General features: G+C 43.4%; 2 protein-coding genes across 2 annotated transcripts in view; one reads left to right on the forward strand and one right to left on the reverse strand.

Moving 5' to 3' along the window:
• Nucleotides 1–4,077: 4,077 nt before the first annotated feature.
• Nucleotides 4,078–21,763, forward strand: part of cibar1 (CBY1 interacting BAR domain containing 1) — a 71,282-nt gene continuing 53,596 nt past the window's right edge. The window contains exons 1-3 of the mRNA XM_086063552.1: nucleotides 4,078–4,223; nucleotides 5,129–5,238; nucleotides 5,372–5,450. Of these exons, the coding sequence (XP_085919678.1) occupies nucleotides 5,428–5,450 (23 nt within the window). The 5' untranslated portion in view covers nucleotides 4,078–4,223; nucleotides 5,129–5,238; nucleotides 5,372–5,427. The remainder of the gene's footprint in view (nucleotides 4,224–5,128; nucleotides 5,239–5,371; nucleotides 5,451–21,763) is intronic.
• On the reverse strand, nucleotides 7,778–13,409 carry LOC147157297 (uncharacterized). The gene is made up of 3 exons (XM_086063045.1): nucleotides 13,262–13,409; nucleotides 11,498–11,584; nucleotides 7,778–11,416 (listed from the first exon to the last, which is right to left on the reverse strand). The coding sequence occupies exons 2-3, from the start codon at nucleotides 11,535–11,537 to the stop codon at nucleotides 8,253–8,255; spliced, it is 3,204 nt and encodes a 1,067-aa protein (XP_085919171.1). The 5' UTR covers nucleotides 11,538–11,584; nucleotides 13,262–13,409; the 3' UTR covers nucleotides 7,778–8,252.

Consider the following 21,763-nt stretch of genomic DNA (forward strand, 5'->3'; position numbering starts at 1 on the left):
ACCCCGAGAGAATAGTTACGCGAGGCTCCTCTTCATAATAAACCGGTTTCTTAACACAAACGGTCTCCCACAGCCCGCCATCTTCGGATCAATGACTTCCAGCGTGCTTAAGTAGGGACCCGTCTCGACTCGGCACTCAGCCTCAACACTGGCACCCCACAAGCAGGTACGCAGAGCGAACACCAGTCATTCTTTCAGCTCATCATCCACATGAAGGATGAGACTTCAAACTTCTGGTCCTGAACCTGACCTAAGAAAGCCAACACCAGTGTGCATGAAGAAGACACAGCAGACAGAGATTGGACCATCATCCATCAGGATCCTCTCGTGTCCTCGAAGGAGTGCTTGGTGAAAAGTCGACTGGCCGGCAACACAAGAATTATTCAAATAGACCTTGTGGTTGCAGAGATTTCCTCTTGTCTTATTTTACGTTTTTACGTGCTCTTTAATTCACCTGAAGCCTGTGATCAATTCAAGACGCTTCACCGGGTACATGAGAGTTCTGCCAGAATTTTGATGTTGTCAGGAGACCAGAGGAAGGACCAGAGGAAATTAAAGTGGGAAGGGACAGTGAGATCCACAGACATCAACCTCCACCAACAGAGTTACAAATCCAGGGGCCGCATGTACGAAGACTTGAGTGAGACTAAAACAGGCCGTACGTCCATTTCCAGAAAACGTCGCAGGCACCAAAAAATCCAGATGTTCGAATCTGTGCGTACGTACAAATCCATGCACGTTCCATACTGAAATGTTAGATTACCAGACTCCTCCCCCTCCACGCCCGTACATAAATAGGCTAATTCGTATGAACAGGGCTTGCGGGTGGAAATAATTACAATGTGTGATAAGATAATCACATATAAAGCATGAGGCACAAATGAAAGAAATGATTTTTCAGCCCGACGAGGCACACGCAGCATCAGAGCACGACCCCCTTCCCGCTTGGGCCCCGCAGGAGCCAAACTCGCCATATTCAAATGCTCTCCATGATCAGACTTGCTCATCTGGAAGTGTGCATGTACTCTATTACTTCTTCCCATAAGGCTGCTGATGTACTAGACCTATTGCCATTTGATGTTCTATTGCAAAAAACATTTTTGAATCAATGGATCGATTATTTGAGCGCTAATAGGACTTTTTCCATTTGGATTCACATCCAACAAGTCCACAAGCGCTGCTCTTTTCCAGGTTAGCACATCAAAAGCGTTGAATCTTGTTAGCCGTTCGACAAGTTATATGCCTGAAAGGTAACCCCGCCCACAACGAAAGAACTTCAATCAGTATAGCTAGCACCTTTCATGCTTTACAAGCAACACAAAAGGCGCAGTTGCCAAGTACATGAGCTTAGCTGCCGAGCACAGAGCAGACCCAAGAAGCGCCGTCTCGGAAGCCACGCATCAGGGCCGACAAAGGAAAGCTGAGGCCCGGTCCCCCCAGCAACACACAGGGCCCCGGGCTGGGCCCCGGGCTGGGCCCCGGGCTGGGCCCCGGGCTGGGCCCACGGCAGCACCACAACTCCCGTCACCTTGGAGTGTTGTCACAAGACAAACTCGCGGCCGGCGGTCAGGCTAACAGCAAACGGTGGGCTGAGCTTTTCACGTGCGTGAGCGCACGCGCTGTGCTCATGGAGTTGATTGAGGAAGGCCGCATTTGGGTTTTCGGTCTGCCTGAAAATGACATTGAACAAATCCCCAAGGGTGGCCTGGACTCGCCAGTCATTTCTGTCGTTTTTTGGAATTGATGCAGACAATGAAACAAGGTTTCATGACCTAATTCCGGAATGGGGTCAGGGTAAATGATATCTTAATCATTTGAGACAGATCCTTTTGCTTCACACACATTGTAAGATTCTCTCTGGAGCGATTGGTGCTAGATTGAAATAGGGCGTGGCCTCTGTAATTGGTGAGACTCAGTCAGTCAGGCAAGGTCTCCAAAAAACACAAAAATATTTGCTACTGGTGTATACTGCATAGACAGATGCTTCAGGATGAGGGATTTGTTTTAGTTTTAGACTTTCATAAGGCCGCTGATTGAGTTGCGCATCCATTCATTCATTTTGAGGACTTAAAATGACTTCATTTCGGATTTGGTGACAGATTGATTGATTGATTGATTGACCTTATTTCCACGCTCTATAATGCTATCAACATCTCTGTCGCTTTTTCTTCTTTTTCTTGATGGCGCCTGCTCCAGATTTGCGATGAAAAGAGGCATACGTGCATACGTCAAGGCTGTGGAAGTTCACCAATTAGCTGTTCATTATGGTAGCTGAAATATTCATCAAGAATGTTGGATGGATGTGTCACGTAGAACAATTGTGATACGACAGTTGTCGGATGGCACAACCCTGTGTTTGAAAAATGACAATCAAATTCCCTTTGCACTGTGAAATATGATATATTGTACAGTATTCTGAGGCTTCTGGGTTGAAACGAAATGGCAGTTATTGACCTTGCGTGACTGCCCTCTACAGTCCATTGGTGGGATTACAAGTACAAAGGAGCTTAAATGCTTTGGTATTATTATTATGATGATGACTATTATTGCTAATGGAAAGCAAACATTTGGGAAGCAACCTAAATGCATGTATGTTAACAGATGGCTGCAGAGAGAACTAGGAGTGTGCTCCTCTGCAAAACTGAGAGTTTCTCTCGCTTATTTTCCTTACCAGTTTCAAATCAAATTTTAGATGAAGGCAATTAAGAGCATTCAATTCCGGCAATTAATAGCATTCATTTGAATTGTGTATGCAGGAATAGATGTATAAATAAAGATGTATGCACATAAAGTGTTCTCCTTTGGGATCATAGTAAAGCTGTGTTCTAAACAAAACTAGGCTTTGGGTTACTGAATTTTTGTAAAAAAAACAAAAGACGTAGTAAATGGACTCTAAGTGGCACATGACATGCTGGGTTGAACCATCCTGGTATGGGAGAGATGCTGGTTGTTAGGACACTGAAATAGAATAGCCTACTGAATATAACATTCATTTGATGAACTCGTATTCTCTCATCATTCTCTTAGATCACCAAGCACTTTCCATAAATTAAAATCATCTCTGTTTATTCTTTGTCAAAGCTCCTGTTCTGCTTTTTGATTGCTACTGTATATTCTGTTGGACTCATTTGACATGCTCCCTATTCATTGATTATTCTCAGAATGTATTCACGGTGCTTTGTGTGTCTGCTATTGTCAAACTATATACATGTATACAATATGTATTATCATATGTACACATGTATGATGGACGATATTTGATAACTGGAAGGCTCGGTTTAGGGGGCGGTGAGTGAGAGTGATGGGGTGCGAATGTGTTTGCTATAAGTGTATTAGTTTACTTTTGTGTTGTTGTTTATGTTGTGGACCAACATTTACCTGATTTTGTTTTTTTAATCTTACTGATATGCGTGTGCGATGGGAAGACCCCCTCGAAAATGAGATGATGCAGCTCAAGAGGATATCCTTGAAAGCAATGAATCCAATGATATACTGTACTTTTGAAGTATATTTGAAAATCTCCCCCTGGAGTGCCTTCACGTACCCCCATTTGAGAACCACTGCCCCATAGCCTGTAGTTTTCTTTTGTTGAGAAAATGGATTTTTGTTGTTGTTGTTGTATTGGATGCGACACAGAGCTTTACCAATAAAGTTCTCCGATTTCTACTGTGTGGACTCCAGTAGTTCCGGGAGAGGAGCTACTATACATCATTGACATTTACATTTAAAAAATGTAATTAACAAAATAGCGGTAGTACTAGTACCTACTCAAACGGCTTGTATTTACGCGTAATAATCATTTTAAGCAATGACATCATTACCAGAGCTCAAGCTGTTAAAATGACGGCGCTGGGTGATCTAACGAGTAGTTTTAAAATTCTGATAGACATAGTGTTAAAGCAAGGAGCGACTCCTGTTCTTTTTCAGTGGGTTAAAGATTTGGGCTTCGAGTTAGTTTTACATCACATTAACAGTGCGCTCCGCTGCACTCATATCATACGTCGAATGCGGAAGTCATTCGTGCATGTAGTCCCATTTGTGCTTTTGTTTTGAAGGATGCAGGAAAAGTCTTGTCAATCGACAGGAAGTGACGTAGGTAACCCACTTACCGCCAGAAGTAGCGCCATCTTCCAAATGCGTACCCCAGTAAAAACGGAGAAATGGGAAGTTTACAAGTAAAAGCTTGAACGATTCTTTAGAACCTACTTGAAAAAGAGGACGAGGTTTGTATTAGAGTAATGTTTCGTTGTTTTCCCACGGTATTTGTGTGATTTGCTGTAGTGAAACGCTTCAGTTTTCTTCCACTACACTGTGCTATCGTACCTTGTTAAATATTTAGCAACGTTATAGCTCAAGAGTCTCCATTGTTTAATAAGAGTCTGTCATTTCGGTATGGTTTATTTTTCTTTTAAGATATTTACAAAGGCTAAGGTCAAAATGTTCAATATGCACTGTCAATTGTACTCAAAGAAGAGATTGTCAAGGCTATAAAACGTAATCATTTAAGATCATTTGTTTATGGTATATGGTTTAAATAAGGTACAAAACATACATATCCTTTTGAGTTATTAATGGCATTTTCTGTTTATTTGTATTGTTGCTCTCATGGTGTGTTCACACAAGGACATTAAACGTTGTGAACCATCAGACAGCTCCGCATACAGGGTGTCCATTTGATGATAACGTTTCTAGTCAAATGATCAGAGGCATTCAAATGGAGGATTTTGTTTCTGGCCCAATTAGAAGGAATGAATTCTGAGAACATTTGAAGTAGGTGAGATGAAACAAATGAGGACTAGTAGATGTCGCTCATTCCCAATTCCCCCACAGGAGCAAGGAAGTACATTTTAAAACCTCGAATGAGATTCATCCAAGAAAATAATTTTTGAGAATTACATTCGATTTTGCAGCGGAATTGCTGTTTTGTTTGCTTTGGTTTTGCGACAAGGGCGTTGAAAACCTTGAACCTTCTTTTTTTCTATGCAATTTGTTGCAGGCTTTTTGGTTGGAGATGGAGAGCTGGTTTCGGTCCAAACAGATTGCAGCGTGTCCGTTTCTATTAAATGAATGAATTAGGATCATTTATATTGAGTAATAAACGTCATTTCTGTTGATTCTTTTGCTGTAGAAGTGAAACTGAAAGGACCTCGCACCGGGGCTCCCCCTGCAGACAGTGACGTGAGCTGTCTCCGTGACAGTGGGGACACTGATGAGGAATACCCTCCGATGCCAGGCCAGGTGAAAATAAGTTTGCTATGTTATCGGCTCGTTTGTGACATTTATGGATGTAACCGTGTACACGTTGAATGGATAAAGATGTCTGCTCTTTCTAATGTGACTTCTCTTTTCCACATTTTTGCCCAATTGTAAGGACTGTGTGCAAATGTGCAACGTTCGTCTGCATCAACAAAAACGACAACTGCTTGCATGCTCACTCGTCACACCGAAAGGTCAGTCAAACTGGTGGAGTGGGAGTAAAGGTAGCCTTTTATTTGTATGCATTTGATGGTTACATTTGGTGACAGTGTGCATTTAGAATTACTAGAAGTATTTCAAAATAGTATAGAAGTTCTAAGAGTTGTAACTCCTGAAAATAACTTTGTTACATCAGTAAAAGAATCTCCCTCCCTGAGGTGGCAACTGCTGTTAAATTCTTACCAATTTTGTTTCAACACCAATGCCTGTTGTGGCTAATATGCATCATATCTAGATTTATAACTATTTGATGTGTGTCTAAGCTCACAACTAACCGATTATATAATGATGTCGCATGCTAAAATTTGAGCTTCTCAAGTGAGGTTGCGCAAAGGCTCTTAGAATGCCTTGTTTTTCATACAAGAAATGCTGTTTAAGCTTGAAGCTGCCCCACACAATATGGATTTGAGAAAGGAAACCAATTGGTTAGCATGCAATGCTAAGTAAAGAACACTCCCCAGAATGAGTGTTTTGCTCCTAAAATGATCTCATTGATTTTCAAAACTAAGTCAACCATTTAACCGCCCTTTTTGGGCACATCTATGAGTTGAACCAGTATATGAAATGTTCACAAGAGCTTTATTTTTGACAAGGTACTGTAGCCGTTATAAAACATGCTACTTAATACAAATTGATGGGCTAACCTGATTGGAAAATGATTTGCTCCACCTCAGCCCCTCCGCTCTTGCGACATTGCGTACAAGCAGAGCGTGCTGTTTGTCCTCCGGCAGTGCCTCCCTAGTGTGACTGTCGAGTCGAGTGAAATTGTAAGTCCCTTACTTTGACCAGAATATGTGAAAGCTTTATGACTCTACCACTCAATACCAACACATTATTTTCATTGCGAGTCTGCTTTTCTTCTGCTACTTGGTAGGTAGGTAGGTAGGTAGTTAAGATGACGTTTCCCCCAAAGGAAACGTTGCAGGTGGTCAGACTGAAGGCTTATGGCCATCACTGTAATGTCTCTATTGTGCTGCTATTGGCTAGCTTACGGATGTGTGTGGCGTGCGTGCACGTGTGTATCTGCACAGAAAAAAAAGCCACCTCATGGAGTAATTCATGGACATGAGATCGTTTTTCAGCCAACAATAGCTTCATTTTGAAGTGTATTTTTATTTATATATTTGTATTAAAGACGAGGTGTAAAAAGGCAGAGACAAACGGTGCTGAATTCTATTTTGTTAAAATGTTTTCTATGATGTGTCTGCACTTCACCCATTCACAGACGTGTACAGGCAATATTATATATTTCTTTTTCTTTTTTACCTGTATGTTAATGTATATATTATTTTTCATAACATAGTACAGACAAGCAATATATAGTCAGAAAACTAACAAGTCCAAGGTCCGTTTTTGTTCTCACTGTAAACTGATTTACTCCAGAAACATGCATACTGTCAATGCGTATGTCGAAGAGCTGTTGTATCAAAAAGAGTAGGGGTGTGGCAAAAAATCGATTCTCATTTAGTTAGATTCAGAATCGATTTGATTTATATTATTTTATACTGTCTTGCCTTTGTCTGTGTGTGCCTTTATTTGGAACGCTGTTCATGTTGGCCACCGAGGGGCAGTGTGGTTCCATGCAGTCTAATACACTGTTAAGTTGTAGCCACATTTGAGAGTAGAAGGAAAAAGTCACAATCAAGTTATTCCAATAAAAGTTGTTGTTTTTTTCCAGCGTGGGTGCCGCGAGTGGCGTGCTAATTAGCATTAGCGAATCAGACTGGAGTAGATTATTACAATTCCTTGCACATCTACAGATTGAAGCAAAAATCATTGTCAATCAAATCATTTTGAAGCAAATCGGCCTTAGTCGAAAATCTCTTTGTAGCAACCAAGCACCCCTAAATGTCTCCATAGCACCCCTAAACCGCTCATCCTAGAATGGCCTCTTGGCAGTTGGTATCAATCAAAGGCAGCTCAAATTTGAAAAGAGGCTCAATTTCCTGCTCGCGTTCAAGTCACTCTTCCCAAGTCTTTATTGCATCAAGCCTTTATCCCGCTAATGTGACGTGAACTCACTGGAAATATCTCAAACACGTGAGCTTATGTGATCGCTAGACATATCTCTGTCAGGCTGCCGAATGCATTTAAAAAAAATAAGACATTTTTGGGGATTTTTTTTTGCGTGTGGCTTTTAAATGTATCCTCTTTTACGGCATTTCAGAAATTTTGTTGAACGTGTTCTAATGGCAGTTATGCCATTTATATTCTATTCTTAGTAGGTTGTTGTACCACTAGAGCTGCCGTGGCTGCTAGCGTAGCTGTTGTGTGGATGTTGAGGCAGAAAAGAAGCATTCAGTCCATTATTATAGTTTTTTTTATTGTGTCTAGCCATGATAGGAACAAGGGTATGGCGATTCCAAAAATCCCGACATTCCAAACGTTTGTGTTCATTTCTTGTATTTGGAATGTCCTGTGAAATATTGGCGGCCACGCACAATCATTTCGTCTTATGAGAAGCTCAGCTTGGCTTCACGATCATGTGTGAGGAGAGTCCAACTTGTCCCTTATTTGGCACTCAATCTGATTTTCATTTTACATGCAATTCCAAAAACACATTTTGCAGTGTGTCACAAAAGAAGCCGAGTCAAGTCTAATGCATTTATATAGCCTTAATCACAGAAGCGCTTCACAAGCCCAGTTGACAAACATTTATTGAAGTTGAAGCACGTAATTAAAAAGGATGAGTGCATATGAAACATATCGTATGATACACAGATGAATAGATGCATTTTTTCACTAAATGTACAAATGTACACGATTTAAAGCACGCTTCACAATATCACGGCAAGCACGGCAGCGGCGATGGTGGCGGTGAGGGAGAGCATCTGGATGCTGGCGCCGCTTGTTAGCGTGGACGTGGTCAATGACGTGTTTGCCGCTCTCACTGCAAAATCGGCGGTCCTGGCTGCTATGGACGCCAGAGACTGCATTGTGGCCGTCTCGGTGTCGAGGGGGACGCCCGCCATGGTTGTCATCACAGCCAACTCTGCCACCTGTCTGGTGGCTTCGACGGATGCCTGTGTTACGGACGCCGTGTTCAGGATCCCCAGCTGAGTCAAAAGCTCCCCGAAGCTTTCCTGCGCAGTATCGTTCAGCAAGCCTTGCACCCTCGCAATCAACTGTCTCCAGTCATTGTCGACACCGCTGGCCACTTGGAAGGCATCCATTATGGTTTGCGTCGTTGCTCCGGCAGAAGCCACATCTTGGGCGGCTGCCGTTGCCCTGGACGCTATTCCAGCTGCCTCCATCGCCACGTCTGCGAATGCCATGTCCTGGTCCGATCCGTTTTGCGATGCTGCCACGGCTGCATCGGCCGCGTTACTGGCTTGGACTGACGATGCAAGCCCGGCATTCACTGTCGACTCCAGGGTACCTTCACTGTTACTCAGTGAGGTGGCGGCACTCACCGCTTCCTCTGCGGCGGTTAACGCGACTCTTGCGGCTTGGTCTGCTCCTGCGCCGGCCGCCGCCGCCGAGCATGTTGCAGTTATTGCTGCGGCTGAGGCTGTCAAGCCGACCCCTAATGAGTCTTGCGCCAAGCTAAGAGCCGTTCTACCCGGAAGGTTTTGTACCATTTCGATCGCTGTTCGTGTCGTCGTATTTGCAACAATTCCTAAACTTTGTGCGCCTCTGGAATCGTCCGCAGATGCTGCTACGATTGCTGTAGCTTCTGCCAGCGATGCAACCTCTTCTGCTGCCTGAATTGCTGCAAACATTTCAGGTGTCAGCATGGATGATGGCTCACTTGAAAATAGCTCTCGAGCATTCCTTGATACCGTCTCAAATAGTCTCGCAGTGTCAAAAAATTCCTCTGGTTCTTCCTCCACCACTCGTCTGGCTACTTCTGCAGCGTCCAGCGACACCTGTGCTGCTTCTGCATCAATCCTTCCTTCTTCTGTTGCTGCTCCAGCCGCTGCTTGAGCTACTGCTACTGCCGCATCTGCTGCATTTGCTGCGGCAGCTCTCGCCTCCTGTGGCTCAGCGTCTCCATTTGCAACGGATATAGCTGCAAGATTTGCTGCCTCTGCGCTTGCCAAGGCGGTGTTGATGAGAACTTCTAGATCTGTCCCAGTACCAGTCGCAGTAACTGCCGCCGCTGAGGCTGCGAGGGATGTCGCTGCTGCCGCCAGGGAGGCTTGTCTTGAAGCTTGGACAGCTGTTGTGGGTACTGCCGCAGCTTCTGCCGCTGCACCTGCGCTTTGTGCTGCAGTTTGTATTTGTAGGATAGCTAATTCACCAGCTAACTCGGCTTCCGCATCTCCTGCAGTGGGTGCTGCAGCTCGCTCTGCTGTGTCGAGTGCAACTTGAGCCTGAGCTGCTGTTTGTTCTGCCAACGCAGCTGAGCTTTCGGCCGCCTCTATGGCTTGTATTACGCTGGCCTCTACATCTGCCGGTAGGTCTGCTGAATTGAGTAAAAGTTGGAGCTCTTGCGCTGCCATCTCAGCCTCTTGGTTTGCATTTCTTGCATCTTCTATAATAGATGCTGCATTTTCTGCGGTGACTCCAGAAGCCATAACTTCCGCTGCTCGGTCTGATGTATCTGCGGCTGACCTCGCTATGGTTGCTGCATTTTGTGCTGCTTGGGAGAGTTGTAGTGCAAAAGGGGCCAAGTCGCCGCTCGCTCCCGCCGCCGCTTCTTGGGCTCTTGTTGCAGCAGTTTGGGATGCGTCTGCTGCACTGTCTGCTGCTGCTGCTGCTGCTTCTGCATCTATGGTGCCTTGTGCAAACTCCAACGCAGCAGTGGCTGCCTCGTCTGCAGCAGATGAAGCATCTTCTGCAGCTTCTTCTGCTTGTGAGGACCCCCCTGAAGCTGCGGCTGTTGCTGCCGCAGCTGAGCTGGCTAGTGATGCTGCTGCTGATGCGGCAGTTGTGGATGCTGCAACAGCTGTCTCTACTGATCTTTGGATTGCCATTGCCGGTCCTTCCGCAGCGACTGCCGCTGCACCTGCGCTTTGTGCTGCAGTTTGTATTTGTAGGATAGCTAATTCACCAGCTAACTCGGCTTCCGCGTCTCCTGCAGTGGGTGCTGCAGCTCGCTCTGCTGTGTCGAGTGCAACTTGAGCCTGAGCTGCTGTTTGTTCTGCCAACGCAGCTGAGCTTTCGGCCGCCTCTATGGCTTGTATTACGCTGGCCTCTACATCTGCCGGTAGGTCTGCTGAATTGAGTAAAAGTCTGAGCTCTTGCGCTGCCATCTCAGCCTCTTGGTTTGCATTTCTTGCATTTTCTATAATAGATGCTGCATTTTCTGCGGTGACTCCAGAAGCCATAACTTCCGCTGCTAAGTCTGATGTATTTGCGGCTGACCTCGCTATGGTTGCTGCATTTTGTGCTGCTTGGGAGAGTTGTAGTGCAAAAGGGGCCAAGTCGCCGCTCGCTCCCGCCGCCGCTTCTTGGGCTCTTGTTGCAGCAGTTTGGGATGCGTCTGCTGCACTGTCTGCTGCTGCTGCTGCTGCTTCTGCATCTATGGTGCCTTGTGCAAACTCCAACGCAGCAGTGGCTGCCTCGTCTGCAGCAGATGAAGCCTCTTCTGCAGCTTCTTCTGCTTGTGAGGACCCCCCTGAAGCTGCGGCTGTAGCTGCAGCAGCTGAGCTTGCCAGTGATGCTGCTGCTGATGCGGCAGTTGTGGATGCTGCAACAGCTGTCTCTACTGATCTTCGTACTGCCACTTCTGCAATTGTTTCGGTGACTGTGCTGACGGTAGTGGCTGCCTCATCTGGTGTACCGTCATTGCTGTTGCCTACAGTGGTTGTGCCGTCGAGGGTTGTAGCGTCGAGGGTTGTAGCGTCGAGGGTGGTAGCGTCGAGGGTTGTAGCGTCGAGGGTTGTACCGTCAGTGCCCGTTGTGGGGTCGGCGGGTGGTTCGTCTTCTGACTCTGTGACCTGGAGGAGCACTCTATTACTACCGCCGTGTTGCTGAAGCCCCTCAACATTAGTTCCTGTTTCAATTAAGCAGTTTTGTTAGATATGCAGTGATGGCATGAAGCTATATATTGTAATAGTCAGTTCAGATTACTTACCAACTAGCAGAAGTACATAAACAAAAGTTTTGATATTCATTGTGACTTTTCCGTCCTTTGATGTACCAAAGCAAATGTGGTTATTTCCTGTAAAACGATGAAGAGAAAGAGAATAACACTTTAAGGCGTAATTCAGTTAATTTCCCAAATTTTTCCATTTTTATCAAAAGCAGCTTGGCTGCAGGAACGAGGATCTTCAAACCGTGGCTAATGCGTTTGTTTTTAACTTACTTGTTTCTGTCAGTGTATTATAATTATGTTACTTTACATTGCGTGGGTGAACTGTATGCTTAATAAATTGTGATTATACTAGTAATACTTAACAACCATGAAACCATTCTTCTACCTTTGTGAGGAACTTGGTAAAGTCCACCCAGAGTTCAAACCTGAACTGTTGGGTTGCGATTTCCTTTAACGACTGAATCTAGTTACCAGCAGGTGGTAAGTAAAAACAGCACCGGCTTCACATGACCCATGCAAGACACACGTATGTGGAACGAGCGGTACTAGGCTGAAGGCAATAGGGCAAGAAGACCAACGCTCTCACGCTAACGTCCACACTTTTGGTAATAAAATGGACTACCTGAGAGTCAGACTGACTGTTCAGTGTCAAATCTTTGCTTCTTCGGCGTCAAGATTAGAACACAAGCACTTGCACTGTGAACATTATTGCCAGAAAGCACTGTGTATATCCAAATAATAGATGATGGACTGGTAGGTGAGGTCCAAGCTATATGACCACTTTGCTGCAATTTTTTCTGAGGATGTTGCGGGCTACGAAAAGGCAAGATACGGCTGGCGTAAAATCGTCAAACATGCCGGACCAATACGAAAGGATTGCTTTACAAACTCAGACTCCCGGCGCATGTGAAAAGGACTAAAGCACAGGACTGACTACCAGGAGGAGTCACAATCAGCCATGGGACACAGCAAGAGAGATGAACCAGTTCTACGTCTGTTTCGAGGGCCTTGGCTTGAACAGCAACATAGTCAGACCAGTTGCACAGGAACAAACCCCAAAAGGTGGCTGGACCAGAACCCTTCCCAGGGGGCACCCTGACAACTTCCTCATTGGATGAGGTATTTACCCATATACTCAAGCTGTCCTTGTCCCCTTCTGCCTTAAGTCCACGCCCATCGTGCCCCTCCCAAAGAAAACCTTGGTGAGTTTGTTTCAACGACTACTGTCCCACAGTGCTCACGCCCGTCGGAATCAAGTGCTTTGAGGTGATTGGCATGCCAAACATTAATGCCAATCCCTGCCACCCTAGACCGGTTCCTCTTTCAAGCCATCAGGACTGTTCCACAATCTTGGCAGACCTGAAGGGACACATACAGCACTGTTTTGTTCTGGTTTTGATTCTGATATCCCCTTTTATTATCTTCAATTATTATTATTTTCTACCTTTTATGTTGATCTTTTCTGTTCTTGCAACGGGAAGTATGCAAGTAAGAATTTCATTGAATGTTTTTTTTTTTTAAATGTCTGTCCATTTGCTGTGCTCATGGCAATCAACGTCTTGAAATCTCGAACTGTCGCCAATGTCAAGCTGATCCACACTGGACAAGTAACTTTTTTTGTACATTGTGACTGTAAGTCGTCAGTGTCCAAACTCAACGACCCCATTGGCCAAACAAGCCAAAGTCCGTTTGGATCTTTGAATCCAGATCAGCCCCTTTCATGTGATTCTACAAATTGCGACAATAATAAGTCCAACTTGGATATCCTCTCAATGACATGACTTCAAGGAGAAAAGTACTCACCCCGCTCAATCAAGTCTGCTGCCAGTACCCTGAGTGGTGCTCGAATGGATCGCTGCGTTGGTGTTGGTCCTGCTCCAACGCTTTATGCTATACCTCCCAGCTAGCTCATGATCATTAATAAAGTGTGTGACCTTAACTTGTCCTACCCTTGTTGAGGCGAGGCCTTGCTAACTGCCACGCCTTCATCTTTTGAAGAAACGTAATTGTTCATGCTTAGTGCGTAATCATGACACAAATCTTGTCGAGCCACTTTGTTTTTACTGTTTATAATTGACCAATTAAGTGACTAACGTCATCTTAAATGAGTTCCAAACAGAACAAGTTACAAGTGAGGAATTCACACCTGATGCTGTTGACTGGCAATGAGAGCGCTGATGTGTTGCGGGTGTGGTTCTTCACTGAAAAATGATGTCAAAATATTGAATTTGCATCCAGGCATGTAGTAGTGTTAGACACTTATCACCCACCTCAGATCAAAAGACAGAACGAGAAGGGAGACAAACTGTCAGTATTGAGTGCGTGAAGGCGCAAACATTTTCATCAAACCAAGGAGCAAACAGGTGGAGCGCTGTAAGAGAAGAATGAAAAAAAGTCAGGTCAATGCGCTTCAAACGTGTCTTGAATTGGCAGTTCCCAACCTTATTTTGCACCACAGACCATCGCCAAAATCAATACGCCGCCATGTCTGGGTGTGACGGCAGAACTGGAGTCAATTGCGACAATCTATGTGGTCATTGCTGCTTATACCCACTTTGGACCTCTGAAAAGATCAGGGCCTATATTCCTAAAGATTCTGATAATCCTCTCAGAGAGCGCCTAACAAGGTGAAAATTCAAAGCAAGGAGTCTTGGCTTAGGACTGATTCCAGAACGTTCTCCAACAACTCTGAGCAAAGAATGGACAGAAACTATTCTCTTAGGGAGGAGAGGTGGGCTTTGAATTCACTGTCATCCAGGGTTTGGAAAATATCTCTCCTGCAATCTTCTGTCCACAATTTTGTCCTCTGTCTCTCTAAGATGCTTCCAAATCTCTTTCTTCCCTTACTGGTAACAGATGGCACCTTCAGAGGATTCATCAGGAATAGCTTTTATCTTTACGAGGATCTCATTTTCACGTTTGGAAGGGAGGGCGTGGGGAGGCTGGATCTTGGTGTTCTTTACTAATAACAGAGGTGGGAGTAAGTCACAAGCAAGTCTCTCTCTTTGTGTTCCCTCTTCAAACATAGAGGAACTCAGCTCATGTTTCCACTCTTGCTGCCTCAATACACCGGATACCGTGGCTCCATTCAAATCCGTGCGGTCAAAAGTCAGACATGAGCCCTGGTTCAATGGCAAAGCACTTGCAGCTAAACAGGAATGTTGCAAATCTGGTGGACAAAAGGACATGTTGCAAGTCTCTTATCAAATCTTAAAAGACTGCTGGCGTTGTTACCGGAGCACAGTAAACATTTGTCAAATCTTATTCGGGCAAACCGTCATAATCCGCATGTACTATTCAAAACTATTGATTATGTTCTTAAACCCCCTCAGCCTGCTTGCACAGACTCTTCACCTCAAATGTTCAATTGATTCTTACAGTTTCTCATTAATAAGATTGCTCTCTTTTCAAACGCCACCCTTGATCCCTCTGTTTGGGTCCTTTGTTCGGTGATGTTAAATTCATTTGAATCCATTTCCTTGAGCTCTTTAGAAGATGCAGTTCGCCTGATGAAGCCATCCGCCTCCCCATATGACTCTGTTCCTGGGGTTTCTTTTTGCTGCTATGCGGATGACAGTCGGATCTATGACCCGCTGAGCAAAAAGGACGCTTTCTCAGAAAACATAAGTTATGGTCTTATCCTGCTGACTTTGGTCCCTTGGCACCCTATCTAAAGCCAACTGTTATGATCTGGGGTTTTGGTTTTGTCACATTTTCCTTGTGTCCTGTGTCTTGTTAGTTTATTGTGTTTACCTGTGGTCTCTCATGTCAGCCAACCAGCTCCCTCAGCCACATGTCTTGTCAAGGTGTCTCTGGTTGTCTCGTTAGTACCTGTATGTCTATTTAGTTCCCTGCTTTCATTCAGTTATTGTTGGTTCATTGTCTTTGTCACACCATCTTTCCTGCGCCTCTAAGTCCTGTCTGGTACAAGTATGTTTATTCCTGGTTTTGGTTTGTACTTTGTACATTGTTTAGTTGTCATTATTGCACTACCTTTTTTGCGTGTTGTTTTTCTTTAAATTAAATTATGTTAACAAGCACACCTGCCTCACCTCTCTGCTTCCCTGCTTTTGGTTCCACCACCTTACTCAAACGTGACACTAGCAAGTCTGGAACTTGGGTGTTAAGATGGACAGTGATTTTTTTTTTTTTTTTAAGTGGACCCTGTTCCTGGATTTAAAGAAGGCACCACACCATGACATTTTCATTTCCAAATTGTCTTTGTTAATTTAGTTTTTTTTTCTTTCTTTGTGGTTCAGTTCACATTTAAAAGGTCATCAACAAAGTGTCTGGATTCATGGCACCAAGTATGTTTTTGTTTCAAAAGGGAAACAACTCCACAAGGAAGTGTCTCAGGTCCTACCCTTTTCAGCTTGTGCATGAATGACCTGCCAAATGTCTGTCCTGGCATTGGTCTTCACATGTATGCTAACGGCACAGGTATCGATGCATCCGTGAAAGTTGTGCCGTCATTGCTGATGAACTCATAATTCCCATTTGCTGAATTTTCACATTGTGACGTTGGCATTGAAATGTTTCGATGGACTTGCTTCCTCTATCTTTCTGTATAGGCCCTACATGAAGAGACAGAGGTGGAGCAGAACCAATAGAGCAGCATCAAACGCAAACTGTCTTTTTTTTCTTTTTTTGCAAAACATCATTTGCTCAAGCAATTTTCTTGAGAAAGTTGTGAATTGAATTGGAATTCTCTCGCTGAACATCTGAAATGTAGCACAAACTTTGCTTCTTTTGGAAGAGTTACCAAATCTTGGTTACTTCAGCAACACAGCTGCTCTCATCTTTGATTTCCTCAACGCTGTAATGAAATAACTTATTTAGGGACAGATACAAAAAACAGACAAGTCAGTAGAGGTATCAAGGTGTATGTAGCGAATGGTAATTTGCAACACCCGTTCCCATAAACGCTTTCATCAGAACAAAACACTAAAGCAAAAAAGTGGATACAAACATTTAAGGCACTAAAGCAGTGAAACATGGGGAATCGAGGTAGCCCGACAATTTTCCAGGTAGCCCAAAATTTTGGTATAAAATATAGTCCTTAAATGTTTCCATGTCGTACAGAATTGAAAAACGAGACATGTTTCAACATCTATTTCTTTTTAACTCTTTAATACTTGTAGAAAACAAAAACAAAAAACGAATATTCATAATTCAAAGGTTCATTCACTGGCATTTGACTAGGTATTCAAACTTTATGACGAGACAAGACTTGTCCAAAACAGCACTGGGTCTCTTACAGTAGCACTTTTGATTATCTTCTTGACCCGCTCCCTATGCTGAAGCCTCATCCTTGTGTGCCCTGATGCCAGCCATAGATCCACAGCCTACTCAGGATTGAACTCGGGGTTGAACTCGGGGTTGAACTCGGGGTTGAACTCGGGGTTGAACTCGGGGTTGAACTCGGGGTTGAACTCGGGGTTGAACTCGGGGTTGAACTCGGGGTTGAACTCGGGGTTGAACTCGGGGTTGAACTCGGGGTGGAACTCGGGGTGGAACTCGGGGTGGAACTCGGGGTGGAACTCGGGGTGGAACTCGGGGTGGAACTCGGGGTGGAACTCGGCAATTCCTGGGGACTCAAGTAAGTAACCCTGCCTTTGCGCACAATTTTGTTTCACTCCCACCTGCTCTAGAAGCTGCCCAAACATATGAAAAGTCAACTTTTAAAGCTGTTAAATGCCAAGAGTTCGAGATGAAATATGTTTTTAACTGTTAACTTTAACTTTATGCCTCAACGACAAATATGACTGGGAGTGACTACAAAGAAAATATGGCTACTCTAAATCAGACTTCGACAAAGGCACAGTCTATATTTAATTAAATGTTCAAATGTCTGACTGAGCTGGGGTGGGACAAAGATGAAAGCTTAATCACCTCCCTTTGTTGATCACAACCACGCAAGTACGACACACCCTAACCTATTGTGCGTCATCATGCTTTAGACGAGGCCAGAAGAAATAATACAGCACTAAATCGCAAGTTTTGTCCGCCCCCTGGTGTTTGCACCTTTAATTTGCTGCACAATCATCTACCTACAGCATGTAACACCCGTCTCCTGTAGCTAGGGGGTATTAACACTCTCGTTAATGGGGTGCTAGTATTCTATAAATCAACTTGGTAAACAAACAGGTAATATAATAAAATAATATTTGTAGACCTTTCAAGTCAATAAGAATTGAAGGTGCCTCCACTGAGCAGGACAGTTATAATTAAATGACCTGTTTTATCCCACTCAGAATGATGAATGCAACTAAATAAATCTTTAGGTCAATATACCACTTAAAAATACAACACAAACACAGTAAATTCTAATGTAAACAGTATTTTTTTTAGTTAGAGAAAAATATTAAACACAACAAATAATAAAAGGGATCGTTTTTTTAGGTTTCACACCTTCAACTCAAATACTCTTTAAAAAAAAAAAAAATCAGATCAGGTTTCATTGCAGCCTTAATGTTGCTGGGGTGTGTTATGACCTCACAGACTTAAAAAACTGGTCCCTTCACTTGCAGTCCCAGCAAAAATAAAATGACACGTGCATTGTGTTGGAATGTTCCGCACAATTCCTCAGTTAATTTTAGCTGATATGATGTTGGGGCGACTCGCTTTTGGAAGATCATCGCGATTATTTGTCATCTTCAAGTTTCATTTTTTATGTTCATTTCATCCCACTTAAAAGAGCATGAAGTGAAAATGTGTAGTGATATTTGCAACGCATGGAGGCTGTTGGGGTTCAAAGGCGCTGGAAGAGAACCCGAGTGCAGACAGGAGCAGGACAAAGGGGGGGTCGAGTCCAGACAGAGAGCAAGCGATCCACAGGCGAGTTGGCTTCGGCAGGCAGATTCAGGAAATCTGGGCAGAGAATGCTGATCAGAACAAAGTTCTACACAAAGGCAGGGTCATGAGCTGGATGCAACTGACTGTGTGACATTAAGAGTTGATCTGGCGCTGAAGTGAAGTCCAGGGCTGGCTTTTGGAGACTGGTGATTGTGATTGTGTGCACCTGGCTCCTGCTTTAGCTGTGTCTCCTCCACCTTGCCCAGCAGTGTGAACACCCCCTCCCCCCCCCCCCCACCCACACACACACGTAGAAGAGGTCGCCCTCTGGTGGAGTTGAGAAGCATGCTGAACATAAGAGCTGAGACACCTGGAATAGATGGATAATGTGTTCTCAAATAAAAGGTTTGTGTGATTGTGAAATTCAACATACCTGACAGTAGATATTTATTTAGAGTTCATTATTGGATTGTTGTGTTCTTAAATCTGGTTTCTGTTTATTTTTTGCCCCCATGTTCAGTCTACCGAGGAAATTGACATTTGATATGACTTAATCAAATGAGTGGAGTTTTGTACAAGGCCTCTCAGCTTCGTTCCCTCATTGTATCATTTGTAAATTCCGCTAATTAAACAAACCAAACCAGTTATTATTGAGTGCAACATCCGCAATGGACGGAGACATTTTGGGAAGAAGCCAAAAGGTCGTCTTTCGCAACAGTGATGTGGCGATGCCTGATCCTTTTAAGAGTGTCCAACCCAATTCTTTGAGCTCCCAAAAATAGGCACAATCATCAAGGGACAGTTCCAATATATTTCCATTTCAGCATTTATAAACCTTTGTTTTCAAACAGTAACTGTGGCGGCGGTGGGTTCGCTCTGGGTGTCTGTGGCGGCAGTGGGTTAGATTTCGGTGGCGGCAGTGGGTTCGATTTCAGTGGGGGTGTCTGCAGTGGTTTCACTTTCCGTCGCGGCGGTGGGTTCGGTGGCGGCAGTGGGTTCGCTCTCGGTGGCTGTGGCAGCGGTGGGTTCTCTTTCAGTGGCACCGGTGGGTTCGGTGGCGGCAGTGGGTTCGCTCTTGGTGGCTGTGGCAGCGGTGGGTTCACTTTCAGTGGCACCGGTGGGTTCGGTGGCGGCAGTGGGTTCGCTCTCGGTGGCTGTGGCAGCGGCCTGGAGGCTTTATTGCAATCCAGCATAAATATACATATAACTGTAAATAACAAAAACATCATTCATAAGATATTCTAATAAAGCAATAGTCTATACTTTTCAGATTCATACCTTTATATGCAACAGGTACAAGCATTCCTTTGTCCCTTCAGCCATTTCTCTCTTGAACTCCGGTCGGGAGAGGAGTACCTAATGGATTGAGTTTTTAGAGATTTTTATTGAATTGCTAGAAGCCGCATGGTTAGGGTTAAGAGGGCCCCGGACCGAGCCAAGCACAGGGCCACCTCTTAGCAACCGCACTCCATTCGCTGATTATAGTAACAGGGAATATTGGCATAACATGCATTTGTGGCGCAGGTAGTCACGTATCTACAGTGTATAGTCTTGGGACAGGGACGTATTCACAACCTGCTACAATTCCATAGCAGCAGGTGTAGCTCAAGGTGTCATAAATGCCCTCAAGTCCCTTCATGTGATTCCATGTGCACCACTAAATACGTCCAATTTGGATCTTCTTTCAATGAAAATACTTCCAGATGGAGAAAGTACTCGCCTGCTTGATCAAGTCCCCTGTCCGTACCCTGAGTGGCGCTCGAATGGACTTTGTGTTGGCCCACCTTCAACCTTTTATTTTGCCGACAAGCTGTGTCGTGATTGTTGATGCAGTGTGTGACTTACCATTTGACCCAACCCTTGTCTTGACGCCTTTATTTTACTGCCACTTCCTCGTTTGCTAGTGCTTAGTCTATAATTAGATAGAGAATCTTGTCAAGTGATATTTTTTTTAATCTTAATTAAATTATTCTCTATTCTATCTGTTAAGGTGGTTTGGGTTATCAGTAAACTTATACTGTAAGTGACTAATGTCGTACTAAATGTGTCCCAAAAATAATATGAGGCCATTATTGTACCAAAACTATTTACAAATGTGTATTTTGATTCACACATATCTAAAAAGAATTTGTATCTGTAACCAAAGTCACAAATGTGTAACAAGAAACCACAAATGTGTAACAAGAATTTACAAATGTGACTGAAGTCACAAATGTGTTACATAAATCTGCAAATGCGTACACTGATTTGTATGAGTAAACATGTAGTTGTATGTATGTATGTATGTATATATATATATATATATATATATATAATATTTTATTTATTTATTTATTAGGGGAGGTTGGAAAAAATCGATTCGGCAATATATTGCGATATTACAGCGCGCAATTTTCGAATCAATTCGATATGCGGCCGAATCGATTTTTAAACAAATTATTTATGGGAATATTCAACAAAACGTCTTATTTAGGGTTAGGATTCACACATTAAGCATGGAAGAATGTTCTATTAATGGAACATTAAGCCTTAATATTTTATTTCAGTGCTGTTTAAACATGAAACAGACTGCAACTCGTTTGTTAAATGCAGTGGCTCAGTTATAAGCCTGAATTTTCAGATAAATAAATACATTTTCATACAAATCTTACAGTGAACATGTACAAGTTTACTGATTAGTATTTTCTAAATTTGAGTTTTTATTATTTTTTGCAATAATCAATTTATAGATTCGTAGCGGGATTAATCGGTATCGAAACGTGACTTATGAATCATGATACAAATCGAATCGCCAGGTACTAGGCAATTCACACCCCTAATATATATATATATGTATATGTGTATATATGTATGTGTGTATATATGTATGTGTGTATATATGTATGTGTATATGTGTATATATATATATATATATATATGTGTGTGTATATATGTGTATATATGTATGTGTATGTATATATATATATATGTATGTATATATATATATGTATATGTATGTGTATGTATATATATCAGGGACTTTTTTTATCTCCAAAAATAAAATTTTACAATTTTTTAAGTGGTAAAAAATCCGATTTCGTCTCTCGACAGCATTCCATTTTAGTGTTTCCGTAACTGAAATGAAACGGATCTTGCGATTGGCTGAAGTCTCCGTGTTGACCAATAAACGCGCTTGTTATAAAGGCATAGGCGTATGCCATTGTTTGTTGATTAATAAACGCGCTTGTTATAAAGGCATAGGAGTATGCCATTGTTCATTTCTCACACGTTTTTGCCGGGTGTTTAAAGAAAGATGTCCGTGATCGAACGCAAAGATGCTCCGCGAGTTAAGGAAATTGACAAGATCGTAAAAAACAAGTTTCGATGGGACTGGTTAGAGAAGGATATATCTGCAAATGTTGGAAAGAAGACTGTGACGAATTTGTTCAGTGACTTTATTCGGAAGATCGATCGTGCCGGGAAAGCGCTTTGCATTTGGTGCCATGATACCATTGACTATGGTGGGAGAGG

Source organism: Leptonotus elevatus, chromosome 19, assembly GCF_054856555.1.
Source record: "Leptonotus elevatus isolate MCC_2025b chromosome 19, RoL_Lele_1.0, whole genome shotgun sequence".
Lineage (NCBI taxonomy): Eukaryota > Metazoa > Chordata > Actinopteri > Syngnathiformes > Syngnathidae > Leptonotus > Leptonotus elevatus.

Excerpts from the sequence above, each read along its gene's own strand:
- LOC147157297 (XM_086063045.1), bottom strand. The coding sequence starts at position 11,537 with ATGAATATCAAAACTTTTGTTTATGTACTTCTGCTAGTTG. Across the intron at positions 11,417-11,497 it reads TTATGTACTTCTGCTAGTTG|GAACTAATGTTGAGGGGCTT; the intron begins GTAAGTAATCTG and ends TAATTGAAACAG.